The 15,588-nt window shown below is 41.4% G+C and overlaps 1 protein-coding gene across 1 annotated transcript; it reads left to right on the forward strand.

Moving 5' to 3' along the window:
- The first annotated feature begins 3,073 nt into the window (after positions 1–3,073).
- LOC110894766 lies at positions 3,074–3,697 on the forward strand. The gene has a single exon (XM_022142001.1). The coding sequence runs from the start codon at positions 3,074–3,076 to the stop codon at positions 3,695–3,697; it is 624 nt and encodes a 207-aa protein (XP_021997693.1).
- Positions 3,698–15,588: the final 11,891 nt, after the last annotated feature.

The raw sequence follows: 15,588 nt of genomic DNA on the forward strand, positions 1-15,588 counted from the left end.
CACCATTGTTCTTCATTGTAAGTATATGATGGATAAGGGTCGAAACTTTGTTCTTCATAGTACTCATATGAGGTGGGTTGTTCACGCCATGGTTCCTCATAATAAGAGTATGAAGGTGTTGGTTCATATCTTGAGTCCTCAAAGTATGAATATGAAGGTTCATACCTTGGTTCATCAAAATACGAGTATGAGGGAGGAGGTTCATACCTTTGGTCTTCATAGGATGTGTATGAAGTTGATGGCTCGTACCTGGGCTCCTCATAATGGTTGTATGAATTGGATGGTTGATATGAGTTATTATATTGAACCGAGCGTGCGTTACGACAATTAGTGCAATAATTACCCCTATAATCATCCTCATCATAGGTGTAGTTGTAACCTCTTGAGTATTGATCCATAAGAATCACTCAACAGACCACAACTGAGTCTCGGGACCAGAAAACAAAAATAAGACTGAAACAGAAGCTGGACACGGCCCCGTGTTGAGTGAACACGGCCCCATGTTCAGGGTCTGTATCTGGGCGTTTTAATTAAAGTTACTGGTCACGTTGAGCACGGGGGCGTGTTCAGTGAGCACGGCCCCGTGTTCAGACTCTGTATCTGGGTATCTACTCTAAAAATATGCAGCACGGGGGCGTGTTCACCGAGCACGGCCCCGTGTTCAGGCTACTGTAAATTCAAACTAAACTAAAATGCAGAAAAATGTGCGCGCGTTTTAAAAAGGTTTTGAAAAACTGATTAGGCCGTCGATTTTAAGCTTTCTTAAAATCCTTGTGTCCCCGGCAACGGCGCCAAAAACTTGATGTGTGTCGGTGTGTATATATTTTTGATGAGTACTTAAGCCCCTTTTACACTTTTAGCCAAGTTTTAAATTTATAAAACACGATATTTACTAACACTAAACACACATATGGGCAAGTGCACCCATCGTGGACGTAGTATAGTGTTGGTAAGATACCGAGGTCGTCCAAGGACACAAGAGCTTTTAATACCGGTTTATCCTCAACGTCTAATCAAATCAAAAAGTTAGAAAAATGTTTTAAACTAAGAAAAATAAAATCTATCTAAATGCTGAAAATAAAAATAAAATAAAAACAGATAGACAAGATGAATCACTTGGATCCGACACGTGTATTAGTATAACCTTTGATTATTTTTGCACTTTTGCACTTGTTTAAGAGATTATCTTAGTTATTGTAGTAGGCCCCTCTTTTGAAGGCGACGTTACCCTCAACCCAGTAGTTTGAGTCAGCAAGGATACAATCCTAAAGGGTCGGATTATTGAAAGATAATGAATTAAGTTATTAATGCAAATTGTGGTAGGCCCCGCTTTTGGCGGTGACGTTACCCTCGGCTAAGTAGTCTGAGTCAGCAGGGATACAGTCCTAAATAGCCGGGTTATAGTATTAATAGTAGTTAACTTATGAGGGGGTCAAAGAATTTGGATCCCCGCCATCCAATACCTATGGGCATTGAAGGAGATCCTACTAAATTTGACCCAGGTCCCAAGCAGGACCTCTAAACGCTGAACAAGGGCAAGACCCTTACCAAACCGTTCCCTTAACCCCCGACCAGGTAGCCAACATACCTCCATATAGACCGTGGAGATATGAATGGTGAAAATCTTTTATTTTATATAGACAGTAAAATAATGCCAAGACACCACGGACAAACGATAAGGAAAGATCACCTTCAACATAAGTAACTAGTTATTAAAGTCATTAATACAAAACCAAATAAAAAGTGCAAAAGATTAAAAATAAAAAGTATTATACTAAACACTTGTCTTCACCAAGTGATGTAAGAGACTTAGGCAAACATGGCCTTGATTGTCAAGAACTCTTACGATCAATCTTGGATCCCGAGACGACTCACACACTCTACGATGGATAATGGATGATGGTGGTGGATGATGGTGTTATGGTGGTGGTGGGTGGTGGATGAAGTGTGAGAGAGGTGGTGTGCCAAGGGATGAGAGAAAATGAAGCCAAGCTCCTCTATTTATAGGCTGAACAGAAGGCTGGACACGGCCCCGTGTCCGCTGGACACGGCCCCGTGCTCGTCTGACATTCTCTCTCTTCATTAATTGTAATTGCGAATTACAATTAATGCGCCTGTTGTACTTTCACCACGCCCCCGTGCCCGCTGGACACGGCCCCGTGGTGGGCAATGGAAGCTTCTACTGGTTTGTCTTTTCTGCTGCTTCCTGGGCACGCCCCCGTGTTCGCTGGACACGGGGCGTGTTCAGACTCTGTTTCTTCTCCTTTGCTTTGGGAGGTGCCGTTGAGGGTCCGGGCAGTCTACTTTTGTTCCTTTTCTTGTATTTATGGTAGAATTAGTTGTCTTTTTGCTTCTTTTGTGATTTTGAGCTCATTTCATCCTGAAAATACAAAAGGAAGACAAAAACACTCTTTTTCCAACATTAGTACTTAAAAAGGGTTAGTTTTATGCCTTAATTGATGTGATTTATATGTTGCATTTTACACACATCAGAGATCTAAGGCAACATTTTTGGTGGAGTGATATGAAAGAAGATGTAGCTAGATATGTTGGCCAGTGCCTGATTTGCCAGCAAGTGAAGATTGAACATCAGAGAGCTAGTGGATTGTTACAGCCTTTGGACATTCCGGTTTGGAAGTGGGATGATATTTCTATGGACTTTGTAACGGGTCTTCCAAGAACCCTTAAGAAGAATGACGCTATTTGGGTTATAGTTGATAGGCTCACAAAGTCTGCTCATTTCTTGCCTATTCAAAAGGGGTATCCAGTGAGTAAGCTATCAGAGATATTCCTTCGTGATATTATTCGATTGCATGGAACACCATCTTCTATAGTATGTGATAGGGATCCACGGTACACATCACGGTTCTGGAAAGGTTTCCAAAATGCTTGGGATACCAAGATACGGTTTAGCACTGCTTTCCATCCACAAACTGACGGGCAGTCTGAGCGTACTATTCAGACCTTGGAAGACATGCTTAGGGCATGTGCATTGGAGTGGACTGGCAATTGGGATGAGTACTTATGCTTGGTAGAGTTTGCTTACAACAATAGTTGGCAAGCTAGTATCGACATGGCACCGTTTGAGTTATTATATGGGCGTAAGTGTCGAGCTCCTATATGTTGGGAGGAAGTTGGTGAAAAATTGATTGAGGGGCCTGAACTGGTGCAGATCACAAATGAAAAGGTTGCTATTGCTCGTGAAAAACTCAAGGAAGCTCAGAGTAGACAGAAAAGCTATGCAGATCGTCACCGACGAACTTTGGAATTTAATGTTGCTGAAAAAGTGTTCCTAAAAGTATCACCATGCAGAGGTGTTCGACGTTTTGGCATAAGGGGGAAATTGAGTCCACGTTTTATAGGACCGTTTGAGATATTGGAGAAAGTCGGCGAAATTTCATATCGGTTAGCTCTACCTCCACAATTATCTAACGTGCATAATGTTTTTCATGTATCGTTGTTACGCGGGTATAATTACCATCCTCTTCATGTTGTGAACTATCCTCTACATGAGATTCATGAGGACTTATCGTACGAAGAGGAACCAGAGGCTATTTTGGATCGACAAGAACGTGTTATGCGTAAGAAATCTATACCGTTTGTGAAAATCTTATGGAAAAATCATCCGGAACGCGAAGCCACATGGGAATCGGAGGATGCAATCCGTTCTCAATATCCTAGGCTATTCGAAACATAGCTCATTCATCTATATTGAACTCCTATCCCTACTGTCTTATGGTACGTATTTGATTCTCGGTTATTGACTTATTGGTATTGTTTATACAATATGTTTACATCCCGTGTCTATAGCCTTCAAATTTCGAGGACGAAATTATTTTAAGGGGTAGAGGGTTGAAATACCTGTAAAGTTAGTGTCAATTGTTTTGTAACAGTAATTTTGAGTCAAATGTTTTGTAACAGTAATTTCGAGGACGAAATTTTCTTTAAGAGAGGTAGAATTGTAATATTCGGTAAATTAGATAATAAATAAACTATTGATATAATTAATTAGGTTTGTAAAAATCTATACTATATATGCTACTTCTAAATAGTTATGATTACAATCGGAATCCCAGTTCAAATGAGATGAAACAATATCCAAGATTTAATTTGATTAAATTACATCTAATATATTTATTTATAAACAACTAATAACATAACAGAAATAATATTAAGCTAAACTAAAACCTTGACTTTTGTACCCATCGTTCGTTCAAATCCTTATCGCCACATTCCATATCATGTTCAACTGTCTAGCTATAGAATCGGTGGTTTATTCGTTTTAACCACCCCAAATTCCCATTCGGTTATCACAGATTCATAGAAACACCATCACACAACCCGCATACCTCCATTCCTGTTTAAGTTATAGTATACGTTCTGGCAGCCGGCGAGTCGCCACCGTTGCATCATCAGTTGGAATCTACGGCGCGCCTTCAAGTTCGGTCTTTCGATCACTTTGATTGTCTCTATTTGATCACTCGCAAGCTCAAAATCATTTGTTCGATCACCTCTGTTTGACGATAAAGGTATAAAGTCGAAACCTATTCGAATTCGGATATAGCTGTTTAGTTCGTCTTTCTGATTATTATTCCGGCGATGTTGGCAGCCACCGTACACCCGCGGTTTGATCCGTCGCTGTGGTTCTTTCTCATCTTAGTGCGTAAACCAGGTATAAAAATCATCATTTTCTTTGACTGGTCATGCTCATAGGAAGTTAAATTCATCATGATTGAGTTGTCTTTATTGATACACGTAGCCACCGTTGTCTACTTGGACGTTCAACTCGCTCCGATACACCAAGGTCTCTACACCATCCTTGATTCGGTTCAGTTTACTTGCATTCTTCACACGGGGTACTGATACTCACCTTTGCCTTTATGTTCTTGTTTTTCTTAATAAGTAATCATAAAATAAAATGAATGTATGTAGGCTTTGTTCAAAGAAAAATGAAGGTATGAATACTTCTGCAAATTGACGAATAAGATTAAGTAAAAGTGATATATTGTTTAATAAGTGTGGGGCACCACCACATATGCTCATAAGTTTGTTTTCTTTTAGTTGATTAATTAAATCCACTAAATATGACCATATGAAGTATATAGTATTTAAATAGTGAGAGCATTGATGGTCATTAAATATAAATTTTAATGCTAAAATATGAACATTTGATGTAAGTCTCACAATCTGGACGTGTAGTGTGGTGGTGATATAAAATTCAGTTGACTAATTAATGCAATACAATGAGCTTAAAAATATTTACATGTCTCCCGAACCACAAAAACTTTTCTTTTCAATGTTTAAGTTTTATTTTATTACTCACAACATAAATTTAACGCCTACATATATATTCATTAACTAATTTTATTATAAATGAGTACGGGAATGTAACAGTACTAATCAAATACATCCATAACAAAATAAGTCCTATATTTAAATAATGATATCCTAAATAAACAAGTTAAATAATTAAAGTAGCAACTGTACAACAAATCTAATTTAAAATGTAATGGTTATGTAGGCTTTGGTGATAGTTAAGGACGTCGTTGAGTTTTGTGCTATTATCGTATAAGCTAAGGTACGGATTTTGTGGTCTTTTCTCTTAGCGTTTTATATCGTTATTTTAGTGTCTAGTTATCGGACCGTTATCGTTGTTTCCTCAAGTATTGAATTGAATTATTTCCATTGATTCACATGCGATAGATTAATTCCTTAAGCTCATTGTCGTATGTTCCTATTAATCATTGATCATTGCCATAGAAGTCATTATTGTACTAGTTGACTTAACTGTACCGTTTTATTGACCTCAATACCCGAGCACATCCACCTATGGGGACATAGGGCGTCATCATCGGCACCGATGACGTGCACCATCCGTGACGGTGCGATTAGTTCACGGCGTCTCTATATTAGAATTTATGGTTTATTGATTATTGAGAGGCGTATGGATCAATCTTAGGATATTATTGTTACTTATTGGTATTGGCATAGGTGTGTGTGCCCACATCCCCTCTACATATTGGTACATTGGAACTGCAGCTAATGTACACATTGCTTATTGTTTATTGTCATTGGCTCACATGGGTATTTCCACATAGATTCGTTTCGTATTGATTGACCATTGATTAGTGTTGACTGTACCGTTGCATTGTTATTGTTATAGTATCGTTTCACCCATTTATCGAATACCGTATTGATCGTTACCGTTATTGCTATTGTTTTTCCGTTACTGGGCAATTTTTGGCTCAGTCGTGTTTCTTTTGTTGTTTTCTCTTGTTTCTTAAACAGGTACTCAGGGGAACATGGGGAAAAGTGCGAAGAGAGAAAACTAAATGGCTAGATTTGGAAATAAGGAGTATAAATAAATTGCTATTTAAATTTTAGACATTTTTATTTTCATTAAAATACGTTGTGTGGTTTTAAATTTTTAAACCTTTGGAGTTAATGTTTTATTTGAGTTAAGTTTTAAAAAGTCTCTGATTACTGTATTGGGTGACACGTTAGCCCTATTCGGGCCAGAGTGTTACATTCTGCATCTGTATGGCTCACGCGGCCCGCATGAAAGTTCATGCATCTTGTACGCGGGCCGCCTGAGTTTTCATATCAGAACGCGTAACTGCAGGAGGCTCGCGACCCGCATCAACTTATCCAAAACCTTTACGCGGCCCGCATTAGGTCTATTTTTCAAGATTTTTGAATCTTTTATAATCATTGCCTAAATCTTTGTAATTAATAACGAAATCTTCGGTAATTAATAACCTGACCTTTCGGGTTTGAAGGGGTAACTTTGCGATTTGGCCCTCGATTATTTACAACTAAGGGCCTCATGTTATTTACCCGCATTGTTAAGTCCCCGGTTAGTTTGTTAATTATTCGGAAAGCTTTAACTTTCATTGTTGACGCTTTTAACCCTTCTCATACGAATTTGATCATAACTTTCTCGTTTTAAAACGGAACTTCGCGAAATTTATATATTACATTCTAGTGAGCGTATTTTACTGTTACAAAGCCTCGGGTACGTCAAAGGGTCACTCAGAGGTATAATTAAACATGTTGACACAGTTAACCCCTGCAGCTTGTAATCTCTCACTTCTTCCGCGTTTCGCTTCCGTACGATCCATGATTTATTCGTTTGAAGGTACGAGCATCGTTTAGGGTTACTATACAGTATACTTACCCTTGTTTGACATCTATAACCCTCGAATTTACATACTTTCAAGGTTTGTCAACTTTAGTCCTTTATTTAATATTAAATACCACGTGCAAACTCAAGACACGTGTCAATACATTATTGGACACAAAATTTCGAGGTGTTACATCCTCACCCCCTTAAAATAAATCTCGACCCGAGATTTACTCAAACAAATAAGGGTATTTCTCTTTCATCGTGGATTCAACTTCCTACGTGAATTCGGGACCTCTCCGGGCATCCCATTTAACCTTAACTATAGGTACATGCTTTCTTCGAAGCTTTTTCACCTGTCGGTCTTCAATCGACAAAGGCTTCTCCACAAACTTCAAGCTTTCATCTATATGCACATCTGTGTGTGGGATCACCAATGATTCATCAGCGAAGCACTTCTTTAGATTGCAGATGTGGAACACATTGTGAATTCCATTGAGCTCTTCTGGTAAGTTCAACTTATAGGCAACTGACCTGACACGTTCGATAACCTCGAAAGGTCCTATGTATCTCGGGCTCAGCTTGCCCTTCTTACCGAAGCGCATCACCCCCTTCCAGGGTGATACTTTTAGTAACACTTTTTCACCTACCTCGAAATGAAAATCCTTATGCTTTGGATCAGCGTAACTTTTCTGCCTATCACGGGCAGCTTTGAGACGTTCTCGAATCTGGACAATCTTGTCTGTCGTTTCGAAGACTATCTCTGGTCCTGATAATTGGACCTCTCCTACTTCCGCCCAACAAACAGGCGATCTACACTTTCTACCGTATAATGCCTCGAAAGGCGCAGCCTTTATGCTGGTATGGTAGCTATTGTTGTAGGAGAATTCGATTAGTGGTAGGTTCTTATCCCAACTACCACCTAAATCGGTAGTACATGCCCGTAGCATGTCTTCCAACGTTTGAATAGTACGCTCACTCTGACCGTCTGTCTGAGGATGGTAAGCCGTACTAAAATTCAAACGTGTGCCCAAAGATTGCTGGAAGCTTTTCCAGAAATGAGACGTGTATCTAGTATCTCGATCAGAGATAATAGACACAAGTATGCCATGTAAGGCTACAATCTTATCAACATATAACTGGGCTAATGTGTCGGAGCTATAAGTCTCCTTGATGGGTAAGAAATGAACTGACTTAGTCAGTCTATCGACTATAACCCATATTGTGTCGTTTCCTTTGCTCGTCTTGGGTAACTTGGTGATAAAATCCATAGTTACACATTCCCACTTCCATTCAGGAAGTTCAGGCTGTTGTAGCAAGCCAGATGGCTTTTGATGCTCAGCCTTGACTTGCGCACAAGTCAAGCATTTGGCTACATAAGCGGCCACGGACTTTTTCAAGCCTATCCACTAATAATTTGCCTTTAGATCCTGATACATTTTATCTGCTCCAGGATGGACAGAATATTTGGAACGATGGGCTTCCTGGAGGATTACATCTCGTAGTCCTCCATAAATAGGAACCCATATTCGCCCATTCAATCGCAAAATTCCATCCTTGCTAAGAGTTAACTGCTCCTCAGTCACTCCCAGCTTCTCCTTAGGATAGTTAGCTTCCAACACAGCTTCTCTCTGTGCAGCTAACACCCTTTCAATCAGATTATTCTTTACTTCAATGCTCTTAGCATTGATCCGGATGGGTTTCACCCTTTCTTTCCGGCTCAGGGCATCAGCGACTACATTCGCCTTGCCGGGATGGTATCTGATCTCACAATCATAATCATTTAAGGTCTCCATCCAACGGTGTTGCCTCATGTTTAGCTCCTTCTGATTAAACAGATGTTGAAGGCTCTTGTGATCTGAATAGATCACAAACTTGATTCCGTACAGATAATGCCTCCACAGGTTTAGTGCGAACACAACGGCAACCAACTCCAGGTCATGGGTGGTGTAATTCTTTTCGTGCACCTTTAACTGTCTCGAAGCATAGGCAATCACCTTGCCTTTCTGCATGAGCACACACCCCATGCCAGTGTGTGACGCGTCGCAGTAAACTACGAACTCTTCGGTACCTTCCGGTAGTGTCAACACAGGGGCGTTGCTTAGCTTTTGCTTTAAGATATCAAAGGATTCTTGCTGCTTAGGGCCCCAAACAAATTTTATCTTCTTCTTGGTTAGAGAAGTTAAGGGCGCAGCAATCCTTGAGAAATTTTCAATGAATCTTCTGTAGTATCCTGCTAACCCCAGGAAACTACGAATTTCGGTAGGCGTTTTTGGCTCCTGCCAATTCATGACCGCCTCTACCTTAGCGGGATCCACCTGGATGCCACGCTCGCTGACGACATGTCCAAGAAATTGGACTTCTCTAAGCCAGAATTCGCATTTAGAGAATTTGGCATAGAGTTTCTCGCGATGCAGCAATTTGAGAATACAACGAAGGTGTTTCTCATGGTCGGCTTTGTTCCTTGAGTAGATAAGAATGTCGTCGATGAACACGATGACAAATTTGTCTAAGTACGGCTTGCAGACGCGATTCATGAGATCCATGAACGCAGCCGGTGCATTTGTGAGCCCAAAAGGCATCACTAGGAACTCGTAGTGACCGTAACGAGTCCTAAATGCTGTTTTATGTACGTCTTCATCTCTGACTTTCAGCTGATGGTAGCCCGACCTCAAGTCGATCTTCGAGAAATAGCTAGCCCCTTGCAATTGATCAAACAAATCGTCTATCCTTGGCAATGGATATCTATTCTTTATCGTGACCTTATTAAGTTCACGATAGTCGATGCACAGATGCATTGATCCGTCCTTCTTCTTAACAAACAGGACAGGTGCTCCCCAAGGGGATGAACTCGGTTTAATAAAACCTTTAGCCAGCAGTTCATCCAGCTGGGTCCTTAATTCCTTCATTTCAGTTGGTGCTAGCCTGTAGGGTGCTCTAGCAATGGGAGCTGCTCCAGGGATGATATCTATTCTGAATTCCACTTGCCTATCTGGTGGCAACCCAGGTAGATCTTCGGGGAAAACTTCTGGATACTCCGAAATGACGGGTATGTCTTCTATCTTTGGTTTGGGCTCTTCAATAATCACCTGTGCCATGTAGATGACACGACCTCTTTTTAAACATCTTGAAGCCTTGAGCATAGTTACGTTCTCGGGCAATCCATACTGCGTATCTCCTCGAATGGTGAGCGATTCACCAGTCGGAGTCTTTAGCACTATATGTTTTCTGTTGCAGACGATCTGGGCCTGGTTGTGGGATAACCAGTCCATACCCAGAACGATGTCAAAACCAGCCAGTTTGAAGGGAAGTAGAGATAGAGGAAAAGAGTGGCTCTTAATGGATATCACACATCCATCTAGTATAGTGGAGACGGTTTCTACTGTGCCATCTGCTAGCTCTACCTCGTATTTCACATTTAAGGTTTTGACAGGCATGTTCAGCAATTTGCAAAATTTTTGGTCTACGAAGGATTTATCAGCGCCTGAATCGAAAAGTACTCTTGCAAAGATATTATTTATGAGAAAAGTACCTGTGATTACGTTGTCGTCTTGCAAAGCTTCCTTCACATCCATCTTGAAGACTCTAGCGTTATTCTTCTTGGTTTCTTCAGTCTTCTTGGCGAACTTGGGGCAGTTGCTTTTAATGTGCCCCTTCTCACTACAGTTGTAGCAGGTCGCATCTTTTATCTTCTTACAGTCCACAGTCTTGTGGTCCTTGGACTTGCACAGTCTACAAGTATGCGACCTTGACTGGGACTGTGAGTTTGACCCAAGCCTACATTTCCCAAAGTGATACTTCTGGCAGTTTTTGCACTTGGGCTTCTCTCCAGATTGTTGCCCATCTTTTCTCGACTCTGTCCCTCTCTTGCCATCACCGTTCCCACGGTGTTTCTTGCCCGACCTTCGTGAGGTATCGTCCTCACACTTCCTCTTCTCGGCCTCTTTGTTCCTCAGCGACCGTTGACGGACCGCATCTTGGGTGAGAGACAAAGATAAGTCGGTCACAGACCTGAAGGTCGTTGGCCGAGAGGCCTTCACACTTGCCTTTATTTCGGGTTCTAACCCCCCGATAAAACGAGCGATTCTCCTTGGCTCCGGGGTTACCAGATATGGAACCAACCGAGACATCGTGTTAAAGCTCGTTAGGTAAGCCTGGCAGTCGAGGTTTTTCATCACCAATGACACAAAATCGGATTCTATCTTTTCCACCTCATGTTGAGGGCAGTAATTTTCTTTGATGAGAGAAATGAATTCCTCCCATGTCATGCTGTATAGCACAGCTTTTCCCGAGGCCTGAACCAGCGCCCTCCACCAAGCCAGGGCCTCGCCCTTAAACGATTGCGACACAAACTTTACCACATCCCTTTCCGCACAGCCACTGATGTCCACCACGGTGTCCATCTCATACAGCCACGTCATACAATCGACGGCACCTTTCTCCCCCGTGAAGTCTCGGGGTTTACAAGACACAAAGTACTTGTAGGTGCAGCCCCTTGCACGGGATGCATCAGTATACTCCCTTTCACGACGAACACTGTTTTCATTGGACGAGTGATTATCGTCGTCCTTCTTGGGCTTGGACAGTGGTTTGCAGTGGGATTTTGAATGTGTTTTCGGCTTTGAGGGTGGTTTGGACACGGTTCGGCTCCGAGATTCGGTATATTGTTGATCTAGAGCTGCCTGAACAGCGTTGTCAACGAGAGCTTTTAATTGAGCACCCGTTAAATGTACTTGGGCGTTATCATATTCGTCTTCACTCGTATGACTATTTTCTCCATTAGGATTCGCCATGGTAACTAGAATCTGTTACAGAAGATAACGAAAATTTTATTTAGGAGTTTATTATTGAATTGTCTTTTATGGCAATTCATTAACCATGGTAACAGAGACCATATCTGGTTAATTTGTTACTCACTTTTTATTTAGGATTTGAACATACTTATCCTAATTACAAATAATATTGCTAGTGGCATAAAAGCCTAGTCACGAGGACGTTATTATAATATTAGCCGAGATTACAGAGAATCAAGGTATGAGGGTTTGAACCGTGGTTCTTTTACCCTTCTTGACAGGGAGTCATAGACCACCACTGTCTTCTGTCTTATTATGACAATGATTATGGCCCATAGGCGCTACATCACTAGTGGATGTTTGATAATTCGGCCCGTAGGCACTACATCGCTAATGGATGTTTAACAAGTGATCATCTTCATTGATGATTTAACCCATGATTTATTATATCATTAATTTGGGCTTTGGAATCCTTTAAAGGATTCTTGTATAAGAATGGCGTGTGCAATTTTAACGAATCACATCTGCCATGAATGTTAACATGTTCACAGAGGTTAACAGGGAATCTGAATCTTTTAATTAGGTCTTACCATCTCGTCCGGGTCTACAAGACACCTGGCTAGGTTTCACTCTTAAGATTCTTTATTTAGGCAGATTTAATTTAAAAGGAATGATTTTGATTTATTTCATATATAGTAATAGCAAAAATGAAATTCATAACATAACATTCCATAACTTCAATACGATTACACGCTGCCCTAAACGAGACTTTTAAACAAGTACATACCTACATAAAGGTTAAAATAAGAGACAAGTCCACGCAAGGACTAATACAAGATAGATGTCCGCGCAGGGACTAAAAGATAAGTCCACGTAGGGACTGAAATACGATAAATGTCCACGCAGGGACTTTATTTAAAATAGACATTACATTAGAACATATATAAGGACTAATGGTCACGTTTCTTCTTCTTTCCTTTCAACAGGTTCGCTAGACCCTTAAGAAATCCCCTGTTGTTCTTTCGTTCTTCCTCAAAATCCCGTTCCACACGAGTTAAGCGGTGGAGGATTTCTTCTTGTTCGGGAGGAGAGAAACGTGGTTGTGGCACCGGTTGCGGAACTGGAGGTCTAGGAGGTGCTGGATACCCATGAGCTGAGTAGTCCGGTATCCCCATGTTTCCAAAAGCTCCGTCGGGATAGCGGGCATTATACCTAGCCGCTACCACATATGGGTCGCGTTCATAGTTGTAATTGTAATGTGCGTGCGACGACGGTTCGAACGGGTTGTATGCCGTTGGTCCCGTGTACGCAGGTATTGGGTGGTCATACCCAAATGGTGGCGCAACTGGTGCGGAGTTCGCCTCCTATACTGGACTTGAAGGTCCTTCTTCTTGTAGTGGCGGGTAGTGGCTACTACTAGAGTGTCGAGGGGTGCTGAAGTGGAATTCCCCTCCTCGGGTGGACATATGAGCACCCGATCTTCTACGCCTCGGCGGATCAGGCATTACTGGTTGAACCGGTGGCGGAGGTGGTGGCGTAACTGCCACGAAACGTGGATCCTCGGAGGGATCTTGTTGTTGTTGCTGCTCGTGTTGCGATGTTTGATGGGAGGGTGTGAAGTACCACTCGTGCTGGTTGAACAACGCTTGAAAGCTATCTGGCCCTTGATAAGGTGTGCCATGAAAAGAAGATCCATCTGAGATCTCGATAGGATGTGTGGGCGTACCACGAGCAGGTTCGATTGGATCAGTGTCCTCATCCATATGGTCTTCTGAGAAGTGATCCTGTGGTCCTAACGGAACAAAGCCTGCAGGTTCCTGAATGTAATCCGCTGGATTAAACTGGCTTCTGAAGTAAGGAGTGGGATCGTCAAAAGCACGGTGCGATACCGAACGCTGTAGTGGCATGTAGGAGGGTTGAGGGTTATTGGGATCATTTTCGGAATCTGGCCCGAACGAGTGACGGTACGATGGTGTTGAGCTGTGCGAGGTGGAATGTCTCGCAGGCTCGAAAAGGTTTCTCCGTCTTTGCGGTTCTTCACTCCTTGTGGTCGAAGGAGCTCGCGTATTTGAAGGTCCAGCTTCATGATCATGGTGAGTAACGATCTCTCCTCTGCCTCTTCTTCCTCTTCCTCTTCCTCAGAAAATTACAGGTGCCATATTTCCTGCTTTTAAAACTTTAAATAACAATAATAAAAGAAAAAGACAAACTTGGAATAACAATTCGAATTTGTCCTATGTTCTTGTCTAGACTCAAGTATGTGCAATTATGTCACTGAGATTAAACACATTAGGATAGTGTTTAATTCACTCAATGTTGGCTCTGATACCAACCTGTCACACCCCGATTTCCATGTGTCTCACCGGTGGGCCCGGTGGGGGATTACCGTGACGTAGTTGGCAACAATATAGTCAAACCACACAATTATATGAATGCACAGCGGAAGCATAAAGATAAATATAATTCAACCATTGATTGTAATATCGAATGTATCACAAATAGTCGAATGGTATCCACAGGGGGATCAAAATAATAGAAAGTATTGTTCAACAGACAAGGCATCAAAAGCTTGCGAGACTCTTTAAGATGCTAAGGAGCTATAGCCAGCCGATTACGTTTAGTACCTGCATTTAATCTTTTTGGGAAAATACGTCAGTTTACACTGGTAAATACATTCAACCGACACTTTTCTAAAATGTTTATTAAAATTGATTTGAATGCACAAGGCACAAACTCTTTTATAACTTGGGAGAATTATTTAATATTATAATCTTGTGAACGAATTACATGTTCCTATTGCGTTTAGTAGCCCGGATCTAGTCCGGGTTAAAGATCAATAGACACACCACATAGCATATAACACCGTGGCGGGTAACCAACGGCTATGCCTTTATAGTTATGGACATAATGCCGGGTGTACGCCTACACCCGAATGTCAAGGTCGTGGCCATTTCGTAGAATGCTGCCAAGGATATCCGGGACATGGTCATTAACCCCCCAAAGGCTTTTAAGTAACAAGACTGTTTAAACGAGCCGATCAAATTATTCAATTAACCACCAAACGATGGAAGATATGATGCTCGATCAAGCGGTATTTTATATATACTGTAACCCAAGCCCGTATAACGGAAAATAAGTTAAAAGTATTTACCTTTGCAAGTATAGTCCTTTATTGATTAAATCACAGATATCTTTTACTGGTCTCCTAATCTGGAACGAAGGTTTTAAAATAACCTATTAGAATCCTAACGGGTCTTTATATTAGCCGTAGCCTAGACCGGTCAGTTTCAAAGGATAGATACGGTTTAATCGCGTGAAAGGCGAAAACCGGGAATGGCATGTGATTCTGACCCAACAAGTTTGAAGGCTTGTTTTATATGGGTTTAATATTCACACTCTGGATTTTGGGGTCGAAACAATATGGTTTGACCCGTATCGGCTAATTTATGCAAACTAGTTACATAAGCCGAACCGTGCGCGCAATAGGCGCAACGGGTAACCGTAAGAGTCCTACACTTGTTTTTCCTAAGTCAATATGCCTTAAAGAGGTTGGGGTATCAGTAGGATACCTTCCGTGATGCCCGTAACGAGTTTAAGTTTATTATACGCCCCGTAGGGGTTTTCTGGTCATTTTAAGGACTTTTAAAGAGCTTTCTGAGTTCTACAAGAAAT

Source organism: Helianthus annuus, chromosome 9 (assembly GCF_002127325.2).
Source record: "Helianthus annuus cultivar XRQ/B chromosome 9, HanXRQr2.0-SUNRISE, whole genome shotgun sequence".
In the NCBI taxonomy this organism is placed as follows: Eukaryota; Viridiplantae; Streptophyta; class Magnoliopsida; order Asterales; family Asteraceae; genus Helianthus; species Helianthus annuus.